Source organism: Grammomys surdaster, unplaced genomic scaffold, assembly GCF_004785775.1.
Source record: "Grammomys surdaster isolate TR1022 unplaced genomic scaffold, NIH_TR_1.0 138, whole genome shotgun sequence".
Classification (NCBI taxonomy): Eukaryota; Metazoa; Chordata; class Mammalia; order Rodentia; family Muridae; genus Grammomys; species Grammomys surdaster.
Genome location: NW_021604596.1, coordinates 2,633,903 through 2,650,566, shown reverse-complemented (window position 1 = coordinate 2,650,566; position 16,664 = coordinate 2,633,903). Strand labels below are relative to the sequence as shown.

The 16,664-nt window shown below is 42.1% G+C and overlaps 1 protein-coding gene across 3 annotated transcripts in view; it reads right to left on the bottom strand.

The window, feature by feature from the left end:
- Positions 1 to 16,664, bottom strand: part of Fat3 (FAT atypical cadherin 3) — a 577,941-nt gene that overhangs the window by 49,839 nt on the left and 511,438 nt on the right. For all 3 annotated transcript variants that reach the window (XM_028763348.1, XM_028763349.1, XM_028763347.1), the window contains 5 exons: positions 7,082 to 7,471; positions 5,476 to 5,690; positions 4,314 to 4,451; positions 3,323 to 3,466; positions 38 to 235 (listed from right to left, as the gene is read on the bottom strand). In XM_028763348.1, coding sequence (XP_028619181.1) covers positions 38 to 235; positions 3,323 to 3,466; positions 4,314 to 4,451; positions 5,476 to 5,690; positions 7,082 to 7,471 — 1,085 coding nt within the window. The remainder of the gene's footprint in view (positions 1 to 37; positions 236 to 3,322; positions 3,467 to 4,313; positions 4,452 to 5,475; positions 5,691 to 7,081; positions 7,472 to 16,664) is intronic.

The following is a 16,664-nucleotide window of genomic DNA, read 5'->3' as shown; positions in this document are numbered from 1 at the left end:
AAGCAGCACTCAGTGGGACCAGACAGCAAAGCTGTACCTGGATGCACAGTAGGTATTCTGGGGACTCCATGTGCCGGAAGACCACTGCTGACCGAAGGATCCCGTGGGAGTCCAGCATGAACTCCTCGTCTTCATTTCCCGACAAAATAGAGAAGGAAAAGGGAGGTCCATTGTGAAAGGAGTCTCTGTCTGTCACCACAAGCTGTAAGATGCTGGTACCCACTGGCTTATTTTCCTGTATAAAGGAGTGTTATAAAAAAGAAGTTAAAATTATACCTCTCATCACATTAAAAAAAAAATCATTACAGACTGAGAGCGCCAAGCTAGAACACCAGGCGTTTGGCAGAAGGAATCCCCCCTGGTATTTAATATGTCTACTAAAAACAGGCTGGCGTTGCAAACATCCTCTTTCCCATCTATAGCAGCCTCTTCACAGCTGTGTCAGGAGACTGTACCTCTGCAGATGATAACAGCGGCCTTTGGCTGAACAGGTTCCTATGTTCCAAAGATACAACCAGGTCTCACCTGTTTATCACTTTCACGAGCTACAGGGACCTATGAACAACATTCTTTCTGGCCTTTGTGATGAAGGTGGAAATCCACCTAGGAACAGAAAGCATCACCTTGCTGGGATGGGAAGATGGGTCCTCATAGTAGTTAAGATGTGGTTAAATGGAGACCTAACACTGTAATCCAATGCCACATCAGACATTTGGAAGGGGTGCATGTAAGCAACCTTCTAGTCAATATATAAAACAAAATGGCTTTTTATAATTCACCCCACAACACAGTTGTGCCTGTTCCTCTAGGGGAAAGAAAGTAGACTGCACTTTTATCAAAATGAGGAGGGACAAAATCTTCAACACTAAGCAGCAGTTTTGGAAACATGGCTCAAAATAGGAATATGAAAATAGGTTGTACCCACTTTTTGGGTCAAAGTTTATCTTCTTCACTTTGAAAGCATCACATGAAGTTGTTTTGTAGCTAGGATCAATATTGGTCTTCTCGATCCTCTGTGTTACAGTTTAGCCTAAGAATAGTTTGAGCTGATGTCAGATTTCTTATTTAGCTTGCTGATGAGCAGCGTCAGGATTTATTATAGTATGGAGATGAAACATGTTCCAGAGATGAGGATCATGATACGTGGTACTAGATGACCAGCACGGTTCATATGCTGAATTTGTTTATGATAACTAGGTATTGCTGAGCTATGGTGGCTCATATTATAATTCTAGCACTTCGGAGGCAGAGGCAGAGGCAGAGGCAGAGGCAGAGGCAGAGGCAGAGGCAGAGGCAGAGGCAGAGGCAGAGGCAGAGGCAGAGGCAGAGGCAGAGGGAGAGGCAGAGGCAGAGGCAGAGGCAGAGGCAGAGAGGCAGAGGCAGGGGCAGAATACAGAATGAGTTCTAGGTAAGTCAGGAGTACATAATGAGACCCTGTCTCAAAAATTAAATAATAAAAATTTAAAATTAAAAAAAGTAAAACAGAGAAAAAAAGATAACCAGGTATTAGGGTAAACCCATAATTCTGGGTGTGAAAGGAGAGGCAGTCTTGAAAAAGGACTAGGAGAAAATCCGAGAGGTTTCTATTCTGCCACATGCCTGCCTGCTTGGTTATCAAGCTCCAGGCACCACCTCCCTTTGGAGCCCACCGTGGGACCATGTCATCCAGTGAAGATTTACTACTTTACACAGACAACATACTCAGCACTGCACAAAACAGAAGATTTATTGATTTGTTTCCTCATTCTCTGAGGGCCATTTCCTCCACAGAAAAAAACTGAAAGAGTGAGTGAATATGTGTCCTTGGGGTCACTGTCTAAGAAGGAAGGGTGTGAAATTACAGACAAGCCCAGCCTGCAGAGGGAGGGTGTCTGACCATGTACTCTCGGTGCCGACAGTCTGCAAACAGTCGGTCCAGCTGATGGAAGCATGTCATAAAACTGAATGTTGAGACCACAACCACAGAGATCTGAGAGAAAGGGGAGGAGGTGCATAGGATGAAGGCAGGAGAGCAATCACACGCATGGCTGCTGGCAGCAGCAGAGGAGAGGTAACCTACATTTTCTTCATAAAGGAAGAAGATTGCGTTGACAAAGGGGCTAGGGATGAAGAGACAGTTGTTGTGCTTGGTGCATAAACATCTCAGCCTGATTCCCAGATAGTTCAATGCACACTCAACGTCTTCCATCTTATCCCAAAAGGCTCTCTAGAGACCTAAACCACCCTCATTTTGCTCCTTCACAAAGCCTCTGGAAGTACCTGTGAGCCACTGTACTTTTGCAGAATTTCTATGTATCTGTAAAGCATGGAGATCACTTGCTGTGACTCCAAGCCTTCCACACTCAGTCTGGTTCTTCTCATCTTCCTATATGGCCTTCCAGCTGCCAGCAGAGGAAACTCAGGTACCTTGTTCACAAACTAACTTCTGAATAATAAGCTAATGGAGAAATTAGTCACTTTCACTGAAAGTAGAATACTAGTTCTAGGTTACTCTATCCTACAGCCCAACTTTAAGAGCAGGTAGCTTTAAAGTCCTAAAAAATTTGTCTATGGAAGGTGAATTTTTAAGGAGCTTTATTCTGAAGTCTATGGGATAGTTCATATTGATCTCTTTCCTCTGTTAGAAAAATACAAGGTTTCTTAAAGATAACCTGTTACTATAGAAAGATTACTCATATTATGTGTCTGCATGATAGAGTCACATTCAAATCCCAACTACATGCCAGCTTCATGATCGTGAGAGGTCTAGTTAAGCTCACAGATCCATGGACCTTTCAACTGTTTGGTATGCGTGTGTGTGGGAGTGGGAGAATCTGTGTCAGTCGACCACCGTCCATGACACATAGCAACGGGAAAAGGCCGTGTACTTGGAGCATCTTAGAAGAAACAGTACTCAATAACTCTTTAACAACTGTGGTGGAAAGGTTGGTTTCATACCTTCCATAGGAATAGACAAGTTGGTATTAAATACTAATTACCCACAGGCTGATAACTAGGCCCCTATACAATGGTACTAAGAGATAGACTCTTGAGGTACCATAAATGTCCTCATAGAAAGGCCTGAAGGAGGATGTTTGTCTTTTCTGCCAAGCGGGAACCATTTTCTGCTGGCAGTCACCATTGTGAGCAGAAAGAACATCTGCCAGATACAAGATCTCCGAAAGCCTCGATCTTGATCTTCTTAGCCTCTGAAACTGTCGACTGTAAACTACAGCTGCTAGAGTCTCTTACTCTGAGTTAGTTTGTAGAGAACCCAACAAGCCAGAGCAGAGGGAGGAGGCTGAGCCACACAGGTAGTACTTGGCAGTCAAGATTTGCTTACCTGGATCACAGCAGTGTAGTTGGCAGGTGTAAACATTGGACTGTTGTCATTCACATCAGAAATATCAATGTTGACAGTTGTTGTTGAGGACATTGCAGGAATACCACTATCTACTGCCTGGATGAGCAGGGAGTATCCTGACACCTGCCAAGGCATAGAGGTGGCAATAAGGAACTTCAGTGCCTCCGCCTTTCTGCACATGCTCAGATAACTTGGAGTCTGGCTGTATCACCTTCACTCTTATTCTGGAGACCAGTGCATCATCAACACTCAGGGTTGGATCACTCTCTGTATTTCAGGGTCTTTAGAGTTGTCCCAATCTTTACCCACTAGGATACATTATCACATGCAAGCTAGTTCTGCCAACCAAAAAATGCAGCCCGGCCTTTCTAGTTCTTCCCTGAGTTGAGGAGCCTCTGCTTTCGAGGCTCTCCCTGAGCCTTTGGTCAATACAGTTGTTACCACTGACCTATACTGCTCATTTTGATATTCCTTGCTTAGGCAGGCTCTATTATCTAGAAGATCCAATCTTTTAAGTATTACAGCTATAATTTTCATTCCTATATTTAATTTTTTTGAAAACACATGTTTTGGTGAGGAATGACAGTATTTAGAAATTAACTCAATCTCAGACAAAGGAATTTTCTGGATCATTCTTTCTTTTTTTTTTTTTTTTAGGGTACCTTCAGGAGATCTTTCCTGACAAGTTCCCTTTGGGCTGAAGTTGCTAATGAAACCAGGGCACGCATTCTGCTGAAGGTATTTTCATTTCTTTGACTCATGAAGGACTAAAGTTCAAACTATGCAGAAAGGTACACATTTGTCTTTTTCCTTAAGATCTCCAGCATCTGCCATAAGCTATTATAAGTAGACAATTCTTTCAGGAGTCCAACCCAGATATCTACTTGCATTTCCTTACTACCCTCTGACCCTGTGCTCATTCAGAGAGGGTGTAGGTGTGAGTGGTGAGGGGTGTCCTAAATTTACTCACCCGTTCCCGGTCCAGTTTTTTCTTAACTTTCACAAGTCCCAAGATGGGATCGACAGCAAATTCATTGTCCCTGTCTCCACCCACGATGGAAAAACGAATCTGTCCATTAGGCTTGCTATCCATATCTTCTGCTATCAGCTTCACAGGAAAGAAACAAAACAAAGCAAAAGGTAGACTATAAGAGAAAGACAAAAGGTTGATGCTCAGGGTCTCTGCCTGATGGTGTTCAGGGACCCTTGCCCATGATAAGTCCCTAGTGGAGGAGCTGATCAGTAAAACTAAAACGGTTAACACTAGCATGGACACTTGAATCTCCTTGTTTGCACTTCTCAGAGCCTACATTCTACTAGGCCTGATACTCATCAGGGTTTGAGATAATGATGATAGCCCCAGGCTAACTGGCAGGATTGATTTCATGATCTCTTTACAGCTCTGCAAGTAATGGTCTCAGCCACTAGTAATGGTTCTGCTTCATTGTCAGTGTGACTGGATTGGGAGTTCCAGCTCTGAGGACTACTCTAGTGTTTTTAGAGAGAATTAACTGTAGAAAGACACACCTTGAATATCCATGCATCAACCCTTCGAGTTGGGGCCCTAGACTGAATGGAAAAGGAGGAATATTTTCTTGGTTCCATACAGAAACCTAGTGGAGTGCCTCTGCTTTAGGACTGTGAACATCATGTGGCCAGGCCCATATTCCTGTCGCCAGCCTTTCAACCACAATGGGCTGTATTTTCTTTTTAATCATGGGCTTTATTCATGCCCACCCTTTCAGTGTTTCTGTGCAAACCCTCATCCCCCAAGGGGAATATACCCATGAATTTCTTCTTTAGTCACAGGTCAGTTGTTCTGTAGTCATGAATTAGCTGCCTCAGACCAGGAGGTCTTTAAAAGTTCATCCTTGTCTTTTCTTTAGAAGTGTATACTATTGTAAGGAAAGCAGTTGTTAGTAAATTATATCTTTATATAAATTAATCTGTAAAATTCTTTGTAATACATAAGACAGAGAAGGAGCTATTGAAAGCCCCTATGTGAGGGACTTTGAGAGAGGGTGTACAAAATCATTGAAAGGGGGAGTGGGAACAGACTCCAAGACAGACCTTGTTCATTTCCTCACTGTGAGAATGCTTCGTCCCAGAATTTGGATGCTGCTGGCACCTACCAGAATTACCGAGTCCCCCTCTAAGGCGTCCTCACTGATGACAGCACTGTAGACGTCTTGGCTGAACCGAGGAGGGTTATCATTCACATCTGTGAGGTCGATGCTGACAGTGGCTGCAGTGCTGAGGGCTGGGATGCCTCCATCTTTAGCTTCCACCACCAGGTAAAATCTTTTGCACATTTCATAGTCCAGAGCTTCCAAGACAGAAATACCCCCTTTGAAGGAAAACAGGTAACTTCATGTTTTGTTAGAGGAAAAACACGGGTCAGTTGTTCTTTAGGCATAGTGCTGTTTACATCAGCTATAGCCAAGTTTACATGTTTGAGAGTTTGTTTGTTGAGTCCCTGAGAACAGCCTAGAAGTCTGACTAACACTGTCAGTTAAAGGAGAGCTGTCCACCAGACACACTTCTGAAGCCATAGACAGTGTTTGGAGGTCTGCATATAATTTAAAACATCTTTTAGGAAACATGGAAGTCTCTGCCTGTGAAGCTAGAGAGCTGGGCAGGGACAAGCACCCCAGGGAGTGTCTCTTGAGTCTCTGAGTGAACCCACCAGAAGGAGAACAAATGATGTGTGGATGTGACCGGAGGGCACTGTCCCTGTCATCGAGTAATCACCCACTTCCAACATGTGATTGAATTAAGCACAAGCTTCTTTGCCAACTCATAATGGAACCGTCTAAAACTATAGTCCATAGCGGCCAAGACACGGGGAATCTCAAGGCAGTCTGACGTGAAGTAAAAGGAGCTGACTGGAAGTCAAACAACCCCATGGTGTCCACACCCACATAGCCTAGATGATCCTACCATAATGTCATTTAAACTAAGAAAGCAGAACAAAAGAAGAATGCTAATTGAAGTCAACACATGAATAACATAGGCTCTGAGAATGGCTCACCCCTCCCGTCCCAGCATTGTATGGTAGTGATGCTGTGCAATGTTCTCAAGCTGGTAGCTACTCATTACATCCACAGAAAAGTTTCTAAATTTTATCTTTCTCTCCCACTTGGAAAACAATTATTAAGAGAAGTGAGAGGGTCATTCTCTTGGGGATATCCAATCAGATTAGTTCACTAGTGCTAAGACTACCAATAGGCTCCTTCAAATTATGGTGGAAACAGAAATGAAGCCCATTTGGATCCATAATTGATTTTTCTCAGCACTGACTACTCTTGGAGCGCTACCTTGGCAGTTTAGTTTCATAGTGCCAAATTTAAACTATCCTTAGCTATCTCCCCATGGTGGTCATATAGAATGGTCATAGCTGGACAGCACAAAGCTAGTGCATGTCTCAATGAGTGGACTCCACATACAGTTTAATTTGAAGTCATGGCCCTTTTAATACAGCCCCTCAGTCAATACTTCTGCCTTCTTTTACTCAAGTGTACATATATCTCCTATACCTTTACATTTGTACACAGTAGTTATGTTAAAACAGGGTTAGAGCGTGCATTGCTGAGTCAGAAAGACCATTCGTAGGAACAAGGTACTGAAGTCTACATAAAAGCCCCACTGAGGAGGAAGGGAAACACATAGATCACACCAAGAAGTGTGACTGGGTTGGAGAATAAACAGGAAATATTATTGGCATTTTTATTTACCCACCTGTCTTTGGGTTGATCCTAAATTTCCCTTGTTCGTTCCCAGACCTGATGAGATAAGTTATCTCAGCATTTGTGCCAATATCTTTGCTGGTGGCAAAAACAGACAAGACTTGAGTGCCAAGGGAAGTGTCCTCAGGCACTGTTACCAGATAGTCCCTCCTCTCAAACACAGGGGGGTTGTCATTAATGTCCAGGACAGTGATGGTGACAGAAGCGATAGAGGAGAGGGACTGTTCGGGACTCTGGTCTGTGGCTCGCACACTGATATTATAGGATGACTGCTGCTCTCGGTCTAGAGGCTGTTCCAGAACGATGACACCAGAGGAGCTGTCGATGGAGAAGACACCACTGGCTGAGTCCTCCAGGGAGTACACAACTTTCCTGTTGATACCTACAGGAAATGACACAGGAATGAGGATACAAGAACATAGGACTTTCTGGATGTATGAAAGCCACCCTCCCAAGAAAAAGTCACTATAGAAATAGCTTTGACCTTACAGAAATGCAGTCTTCAGTTTACAAAATATACAACAAAATTAAAACCGGGAAATTGATAACAAATGCCATAATTCTTTGGTTATTGTTAATATATAACCTCCTTCACGTTAATTTTCCCTGAGGAAAATTCAGATGCCACTAGATGTGTAGATAAGCAATATAGCCCCAAGAAAAGCAGAAAATAATTAACTAATCACTTCCCCCATGTATTCACTGAGAATCTACTAAGTACTTCAGGAGGTGATGGGGATTCTAGCCACAGATGAGAGTCTGAAACCACTTGACAGCTTTGAGAGGGGAATCATGGGTCAGGGCTTGGGCATAAACAGGATTCTTCCAGGTATTGCCTATTAACAAGTTGCAGGCCAGCAATAAAAGATAGGCACCATTCAGTGCTCCTGACCCCAGGAATGTAGATATACCATAAAGGCTGCTTGAGCAAGGGTCCAGTATTGGTAGTGATTAGAAAGCACGGGATTCCATCTCCTCTGAGTATCAAGTGGTAGCAGGGGAGGGATGTGAATTTTGTGTTGAACTTGGACGTGGTAGGGAAGAAATGCTTTCTGATGGTGGAGCTGGCAGCACATGGAATACCACAATAGACAGGCTACAAACATTATTCTTCTGTATAAACTGAGCAGCTGGAAGAGGGAATTCTTCATTGTTGAGAGAGAGACAGACATGGGAGAATTAGGCTTGGGGTGACAAACCAGAATTTTCATGTGAAATTGAAGGTGGGCACTTGATATTCAATAAAAATGTTAGGTAGAAGAGTCTGGAGTTTAGAAAACAAGCTCCAACTATGGTTCTAGTTCTGATTATCATCAGTTTTGATTCATACACAAAATGATGGGAATGTTTGAGGTCATAAGAATCACAGAGGGATAAAAGAACTCTGAGAGCCAGCAAGCCTTGGACTCCCTAGCTGAAGGCAATCTGACTCAATGATCTTAAGAAATATGTTTAGCTGTCAAAATGTCATATTGACATGGACTCAAGCAAAAACATAGCAACCAAGAAATGTATACCAACAGATTTCTGATTAATATCTGCCTGAGGTTGTCTTCATTAGGCAATTCCAGCCCTTCCAAATGGGTTATGAAGCTAAGATTTGCTTCAGTCTTTAAAATTCATAAGAAAGAAAATAGAATTAATTTATTCTATTCAGCTCCATTTTGATCACAAATGCTCTTTAAAACAGATTTTAATTTAATATTTTAGTTATTTATATGTGTATGCCTTTTTGTGAAGATGCACAATTTTTTATGGATACCTGTAGAGGCTGGCAGAGGGTGTCAGATCCCCAGGAGCTAGAGTTACCATGAGCTGCCCAATGTGGATTCTGGGAATCTAACTCTGGTCTTTGGCAAGCTCAAGAACAGCAGGCACTCTTAACTTCTGAGCCATCTCTCTCAGTCCTCATAAATACTGTCAATGAAGAGAGTCATCTGCCAGAGGCCTTTGGCTATGATGACCATCTGCAATGCTGTTTGTGAATCATGGGACCTGGAACACAAGCATTTCTAGGGGAAGGCTTTATTGTATATTTGACATCATGACACCTTACCAAGAAGGCAGGAATTTGGCAGATAAGGACTGAACATTTTACTTCCCCATGTACAGTTTCCTTGAAGAATAAATTACCAGCAAACCAATAAAATCAAGTATCTGAAAGGGATGACATGAATTGCATTGTGTGGCTTTGACTAAAAGGCCTGTGTAGAGGACTTGTTCTTGGTCCCATTCCCAAGAGTCCATTTTTTCCCACCCTATTTTTCATCATCTACTTTCATTTCTGTTGCAAAACAACTATCTTGTTATAAACATCAAACTCCAATATTTGAACTCAGACTAACAACAACAAGGCTTTCTCTCTTTCCGTCTTGGGAACTATGGCTTCAGGGATGTCTTCTGGCTGGAAGGGCTAGAAGAATAAATTATTTCATAGATATTCCTGATGGGAAGAGGCAGACATACAGAAGAGATCAAGTTTGTTCCTTAAAAACAATTGCCTTGCTGGTATCAGAACAGGTGCTCTTGATGTCCCCTAAGCTGATTCAGTGTTCTCAGGACACTGTTCAAAGTCATGGGGGTATGTTTACAGAAACACATCAGCGAATGACATGAATACACCACACAGGTTTTCAAATCACATACCCTAAAGGTTTGAATTCCACCCCTAGGATATGGCACTCAGCTCTTGCCAACAAGAGAAGGAAACAGAAGACAAAAAGTCTCTCATGTGAGTATGTGCTGGGAGCTACTAAATGAAATCCACTGGTACAGAAGCCCAGGGCTGACAGCCTGGCCTGAACCTATCAGTATCTATAGACATGATGGACAACAAGTAAGTCCTATTTTCCCTGGATTCCTTGCTCAGCATCCTGGAGGTGTTAAGGGGGATCTGCTCATTATATTTTGTCTCTTCAGACCCAAAGGTCAATTAGGGAGGAGGATGACAACGTCTGATTCATTGGTCAAGAACAAGTTAAATTAAGAGGGGCAAGAAGGGGTGACTCACAGCAAGGCTAACTGAAATGTGCCTTTAATAGGGGCCTGTGTTTCCTTTATTGGTACACGTAGTTGATGCATCATTAGAAACAGCATGTTCCAGATCTGAAGCTTTCTCCTCCAGCCTCCTGGCTAGACTCCACCTCTTTAACAGAAGATACTAGTCTCCTAACTCCATGCTGGCCCAGATGGAGGATAGCTACTTTTACAAGTCTCTTATCAGTAAGCCACACTAAGACCATAGATCAACTCAAGACTGATTCTGTTAATTTAGGCTTGGTGAGTTGGTGCCAAGGCCTTTTGCTTTACTTGAGCAGAGAGCAGAAAGCCACACCTCTGCTTCTCCAAAGTTGCTGTCCTACATTCCTCTTAACCCCGCCTCCCTAAACATTTTTTAAATCCATCCAAAATAGTTAGTTTTGCTTGTATTTCCAGTGGAATTCCAGCCCCTCTCATGAGGTTGCTGCCTGGATCTACTGCCTACTGCAGAAAATCCATTCCCTGCAAACTGGGCCAAAAAGAGCTGCTGGATCCTTGTGGATGGAAAGAAAACAGAAGACACTATTCAAAATTCAGTCATAGAGCATAAACAAAGTTTTATTGCTTCTGTGAGAAATGATACCAAGTATTCTGGGATCATCCTTAAAGACCCAACCCAATGTCAAACCACTCAGCTTTACATCTGAGGTTGTCAAAGACATTAACATCAGCACCAGGTTTGAAGAGATGGCTTAGTTGATAGGGTGCTTAGTTTCTAAGCATTGGAGCCTGAATTCAATCCTTAGAATGCATGTGAAGATAGAAAGACAGACAGATAGATAGATAGATAGATAGATAGATAGATAGATAGATAGATGAGATGGATGATGGATGGGTGGGTGGGTGGGTGGGTGGGTGAGTGGGGGATGGATGGATAGATAGATAGATAGATAGATAAACAAGAAGATATGTAGACAGACAGACAACAGACAGACAGAGAGACAGACAGGCATGTAGCAGAATCCTAGAGCTAGGTTGGTAGCAGATAAGATCCCTTGGGTTCTTTGGCCAGCCAGCCTAGCCTACTTGGTGAACTCCAGGCCAGTGAGAGATTCTGTCTCAAAAACCAAAAGGTGAATGATGGCCAAGGAATAATATTTCAGGTTGTTCTTTGACTTCTGCATGTGTACACACACACACACACACACACACACACACGCAAAAGCCATCACAAACACAAATGGCAAAAGTCACCAACACCACAAGCATAGTGACATTATTTTGACCTAGGCTTTAATATGTGTGTGCTCTGCATTTTCTAAGGGGCTCCATAAGTATAAGGAGCTTCAGGAATTGCTTCACCCATCTGGTGTCTGATGCTGATGTCTTCTCTGACAGCCTCTCTTTAGAGCCTTGCTGGTGACATCTACCTCTGTGCTCTTTGTCACCTGTATGAGCTGTCCTACAAGACCCCCTCATCCAATTAGTACCAAATGGTAGTAAGAGGTCTTTATAATGAAGTATGGAATGCATAACACAGAAAAGAATTATTTCAATAAGTTTTCTTATTTAGCCTTTCTAAAAACCATTTTTATTTATTCTTTGAAAAATCCACCATTTTATTTGATGTATTTGATAATATCTATCCCTAACACAGGACCCTCATCACTTTTCTCACCCAATTGTATGTCCTCTTTTATATTTAGTTCTTTACTGAATCTAATTAATCCTGCCCATGTGCATGTGGGTGTTGGGTCCTTTGCTGAGGGAACATTCCTAAACAAAATGACTTTCCACCCTGGTAGCCATTAACTGCCAATAGCTCATCAGACAGTTGTGGACGTCAGGTGCCTCTCCCAGGTCTATGCTGAGATATTTATTTAATTTAATTAATTAATTAATTAATTTATTTATTTATTTGATTTTTCAAGACAGGGTTTCTCTGCATAGCCATGGCTGTCCTGAGATTTGCTCTCTAGACCTGAAAATCTATGGCCTGGAACTCAGAGGTCTGCCTGCCTCTGCCTCCTGGGTGCTGGGATTACAGGGCACCACTGTGACTTGTGCTTCGATTTTTAACTGGCCTGACCTTGTGGAGGTCTTGTGCAGGTAGGTAACCACAGCTTCTATGAGCTCTAGAGTGTGCAGCGTCCACACCATGTTTAGAGGGCCACATTCCATAGCACTGTCTCCTATCCTCTGTCACCGACACTCTTCCCGCCCTCTCTTCCCACATTTTTGCTCATTTTTATTTCACCTCATTGAGGTGTCATAATTTACATGCAATAAAAACATGAACACAGAACTCATGAGTAAACTATGACAAATATCTACCACATGGAACCAATGCTTTTATCAAGAGCAGGAACATGTCAACCACTTTAAGTTTCTTCATGTTTAGCCTGGCGGTGGTGGCGCACGCCTTTAATCCCAACACTTGGAAGGCAGAGGCAGGCAGATTTCTGAGTTTGAGGCCAGCCTGGTCTACAGAGTGAGTTCCAGGACAGCCAGGCAGCCAGGGCTACACAGAGAAACCATGTCTCAAAAAAAAAAAGTTTCTTCATGTTTTCTTGTCATCAGCCCCTAAGGCACATCCCAGGTCATTTTTGACTTGTCATGAACTAGCACCCCCTCAAATACCTACTACTGTAAGTTCATCAGTGTTGAATATCCCACGGTTATGTTTAGATACCACAGTCTCTATACCCAGGCTGAGTGATTAAATTGTAAAAGAACATCACCAAAGAAGAATGATAACAAAGCTTTGTTTTTTTATTATGGCATCTTTTTGATATGACTTTAAGCTGAAAAGACACTGTGGTTTCTGTCTTTTTCAAAGGAGGAATTGGTATAATCCCTCCATTTGATGAGGATTTTCAAAGTGACACCTTCTTGTTTGTCTGCCCTTGGCCCTGAGCTGAGAGGAATGAGCCCAGAGATACTATCTCTAATTCTGGCATCTCGGCAGCATGACGAGCAGCTCTGTAAAGTAGTGATTTAGGTTGTTGTTTTTGTCTCCCCAGTCTCCCTCTCACTTGAACCAGATTGGGCAGGTTCTCATAAAAATGCCTGAGGCATTGTGCTGGACAGACTGTGGCTAGAACTGACGGCCACAGGGTGAATGGGTGGGTGGGAGGCATCCCATTTGCTCCTGGAGACTGTTGCAGGAAATCCTGAGCTGCTAAAGTCTCTATGAGAATGCATGGGTAAGATTCAGTCCCCACTGCGAGGTATTTAGAGATGGGACATTTAATTCTGCTCTCAGAGGTTAATAGTTAACAGTAAGTTCGCTAGTGTGAGGGCAGACGTGTTATAAAAGACATCTGGACACCCTTCCACATGCTTCTTTTGCACTGTAATGGCCAGTCCTAGTTTGAGATTCTATAAAGCAGTGGTCCTCAGCCTTGCTAATGGTGCATCCCTTTAATAGAGTTCCTCATATTGTGGGGGATCCTCAACATAAAATTATTTTTGTTACTTCATAACAGTAGTTTTGCTAATGTTATGAATCTTAATGTAAGTACCTATGCTTTCCAGTGGTCTCACATACCCCCTGTGAAACGGTCATCCAATCCCCAAATGGGTTGTGATACACAGGTTGAGAATCACTGAGTCTCCATAAACAAGAAGTCCTTCACCAAATGTAGTCCTTAACTTTTTAACCTCAAGAACCATGACTAAAATAAGCCTTTGTTCTTCCTTCATAAGTTAACCAGCCTGAGATATTCAATTATAGCAAAAGAAACAGACTAGGGTAGTTGCTGACTTCTCACTTCCGGCAGACAGAGGCCAGAGTTGAGGTAGATGACAATGTAGCTCTTTACAGCATAGTACTACCCTGCCTTCTCCATAAATATCATGCTCTGTCACCCCATCTCTGTCTGAGGACACTAGACACATCTGTTTCTCTGGTCTGTGCTCAGGCTGTTTTAGCTCACTGTGTTCTTCACACTTTTTGCATGGAGTCCTGGAATAGCTTCCTTGACTGTTCCATTGTTCTCTCCTCTGTGCCTTTTTGATATCATTTTTGCTTCTGTTCTACGGTGAGTGATATGTCATTTTCTTCCACTAGATTAAGGTGTTTATAGGCAGAGGGACTATGCCTTGTTCATTTTATTGTCCATCCCTGAGAAATATCCTGGCACACAAAGAGCCACATTCAATAAAGTAGAAACATCCAGAGAGCCAAAGCCTGGGCATAGGGATGCTCACACATGCAAGTGCAGGTGATGCGTGCATTGTATGCATGTCCTCTGAAAACACACATGTAGAAGGAATTAAATAGCCTCAAAAGGACATAGAGTGACATGGAGTAAGTATTATTAAAATGCAGTAAGAGACTGGAATATTGGGTCACAGGTTAACAGCATATTTCAGGGGTTGGAAAGACAGCCCAGTAGTTAAGAGTGTATCCTGCTCTTCTAGGGGAGCCAAGTTTGGCTCCTAGCAACCATGTCTGGCAGCTTACAGCCACCTGTAACTCCAGCTCTAGGATACCTGATGCCCTCTTCTGTTCTCTGTGGGCACTAAATTTATGTGCATATACCCATCACACATAATTAAAAAATAATAAAAATAAATCTTAAAATAAAGGCAGTGAAGATAAAGCATTAATCAACATTAGTGAGTTGATGTTAATTCTATGGAAAAGAAAACTTGGTAAGTACCGCAATTTTCTACAATGAAGACCAACTACATAAACTATGGTACATTAATATGCAAATAGAGTACATTGCTCAATGTCATTTATAATGAATGGATAGATGTCATGGAAATCTGTTTATGAGTCAGCATAAAAGTGCAGATTATAAAATAATATGAAGTTTCTGTTTATTTTTCTGAAGAAAAAGAGCAGAATAGATTCAGTCAAAATGTGAATCATTTTAAAGTTGTTTTCAAATTTGCTTAACCTTCTAGATTTTATACAGTGGGCACATGACACTGTAATATATAAATGAAATATTAAAAAATGCACTTAGAAAACAATTCTTTAATATCAGTTTTGGAAAGTATCCAAGTTTTCAAGTGATTTTTTTGCAGTCCAGTTTTAATTCTTAATGTACATACCATTTGAAATAATTGTTGAACATTAGACTTACATATTGTATAGGCTTTCTGTCGGGGGTTTCCATTGTTCATTTTAGCTCATCTTTGCTTAGAAAGACACTAATACTACTTAGAAAATTGCTTTTGTCAGAGGCCCCATTATAAAGTTACTGCAAAGAGTATTTTTAAACTAAATTTTAACACTTTAATTAAGGCAATTAAAGGAAATGGCTGGCCTAAAATTTTTCTTTCATCTTCAGTAGAAGGCAAATGCAATTCCAGGGAGTCAAACAGCTTAGACTTAGCATTCCTGTTTTATCTTTGAAATATATGTTGGGATAATATAAAATTAAACAGGAAGTTCCTATGATGGAGTCCAGGAATTAGCAATACTTTTAGCTTAGAGATTACTGTCTTATAATAGACTTTCTAATGACTTCTGTTTTAAGTGCTCTTTAAAAGCTTTTCATTGGGTGATGACTAAAGCTGCCACATTCTCCTGGGCATGACATCAACTCCCAGGGTCTGAAGTTCTGTTTGAAAGGTCCACAAAAGACTGAAGGCTGCCGTGTAGGTCAGGAAGATCCTGCCAACAGCAGCCAGCATCTTCTGGCAGTTTGCCAAGTTAGCTGGCAGCTTGTCTAATGACAAGACTGTGGATCCAATCCAAAACAAAACCCCAGCCCCTTTGTTTAGAAACATGAAGACATCCAGCACAGCCACATCAGAGAGTTAAGTCAGGCAAGGGCCCCTCTAAACAAGGGGCATTGCTCTGTGCGAACTACACAGACTATATACCCAAGAAGCTGGTCTCTGTGCAGTGAGATTCCCTGTGGGATGGAGAAAGCTACAGGACTTATAGCCTGGCCTTGGACTAGCCTTGGCAGCTTTAATTGTGGGTAAATTAATACGTCCACCAAGAGCTATGAAACTACATCTTTACTAGAACATTGGACTTCTATGCTATGCTGTGACCCAATGATGATACTCTAAAGGTTTCATACACACACCACTGAGGATGAGCACTGAACTAATTCATCCCATCTTAAATTGTCATTCACTCACTTATGTATTTACTCCATAAATACCTGACGATCCCTTGCTGCACAGTGCATACTGGGTCTCTCTGCATTTCTATGTCACCTCAAATGTAGTCAGTTCCTCAAAGGTGCAGAATTGCTTCCTAGGAAGGATCTGACGGAAGTTTCTCAGTGATTAAAACTGCTACATTGAGTCATGAATGAAGAGTGGATATCATCAGGAGGAGACATGGCAGATAAAGAGAGCATTTTGAGAGCTGCAAAATCAGCAGAAATTATGGATGCTGAAACTGTCACTCACTCACAAGGAAGCAAAGGCTCGATGTTGATGAGGTCATGACACTAGGGAGAAACGGCCTGTTCTCTGACGCCAGCAGAGAGCTATCAGGGCACTATCCTAATCATTTTATCCTAATCATTTCTAGAGTCAATAGAAGCTGATCCTAATGACAAGGGAAACCAGGAATGGGAGAGGGAGAGGGGAAGGGAGAGGGAGAGGGGAAGGGGAAG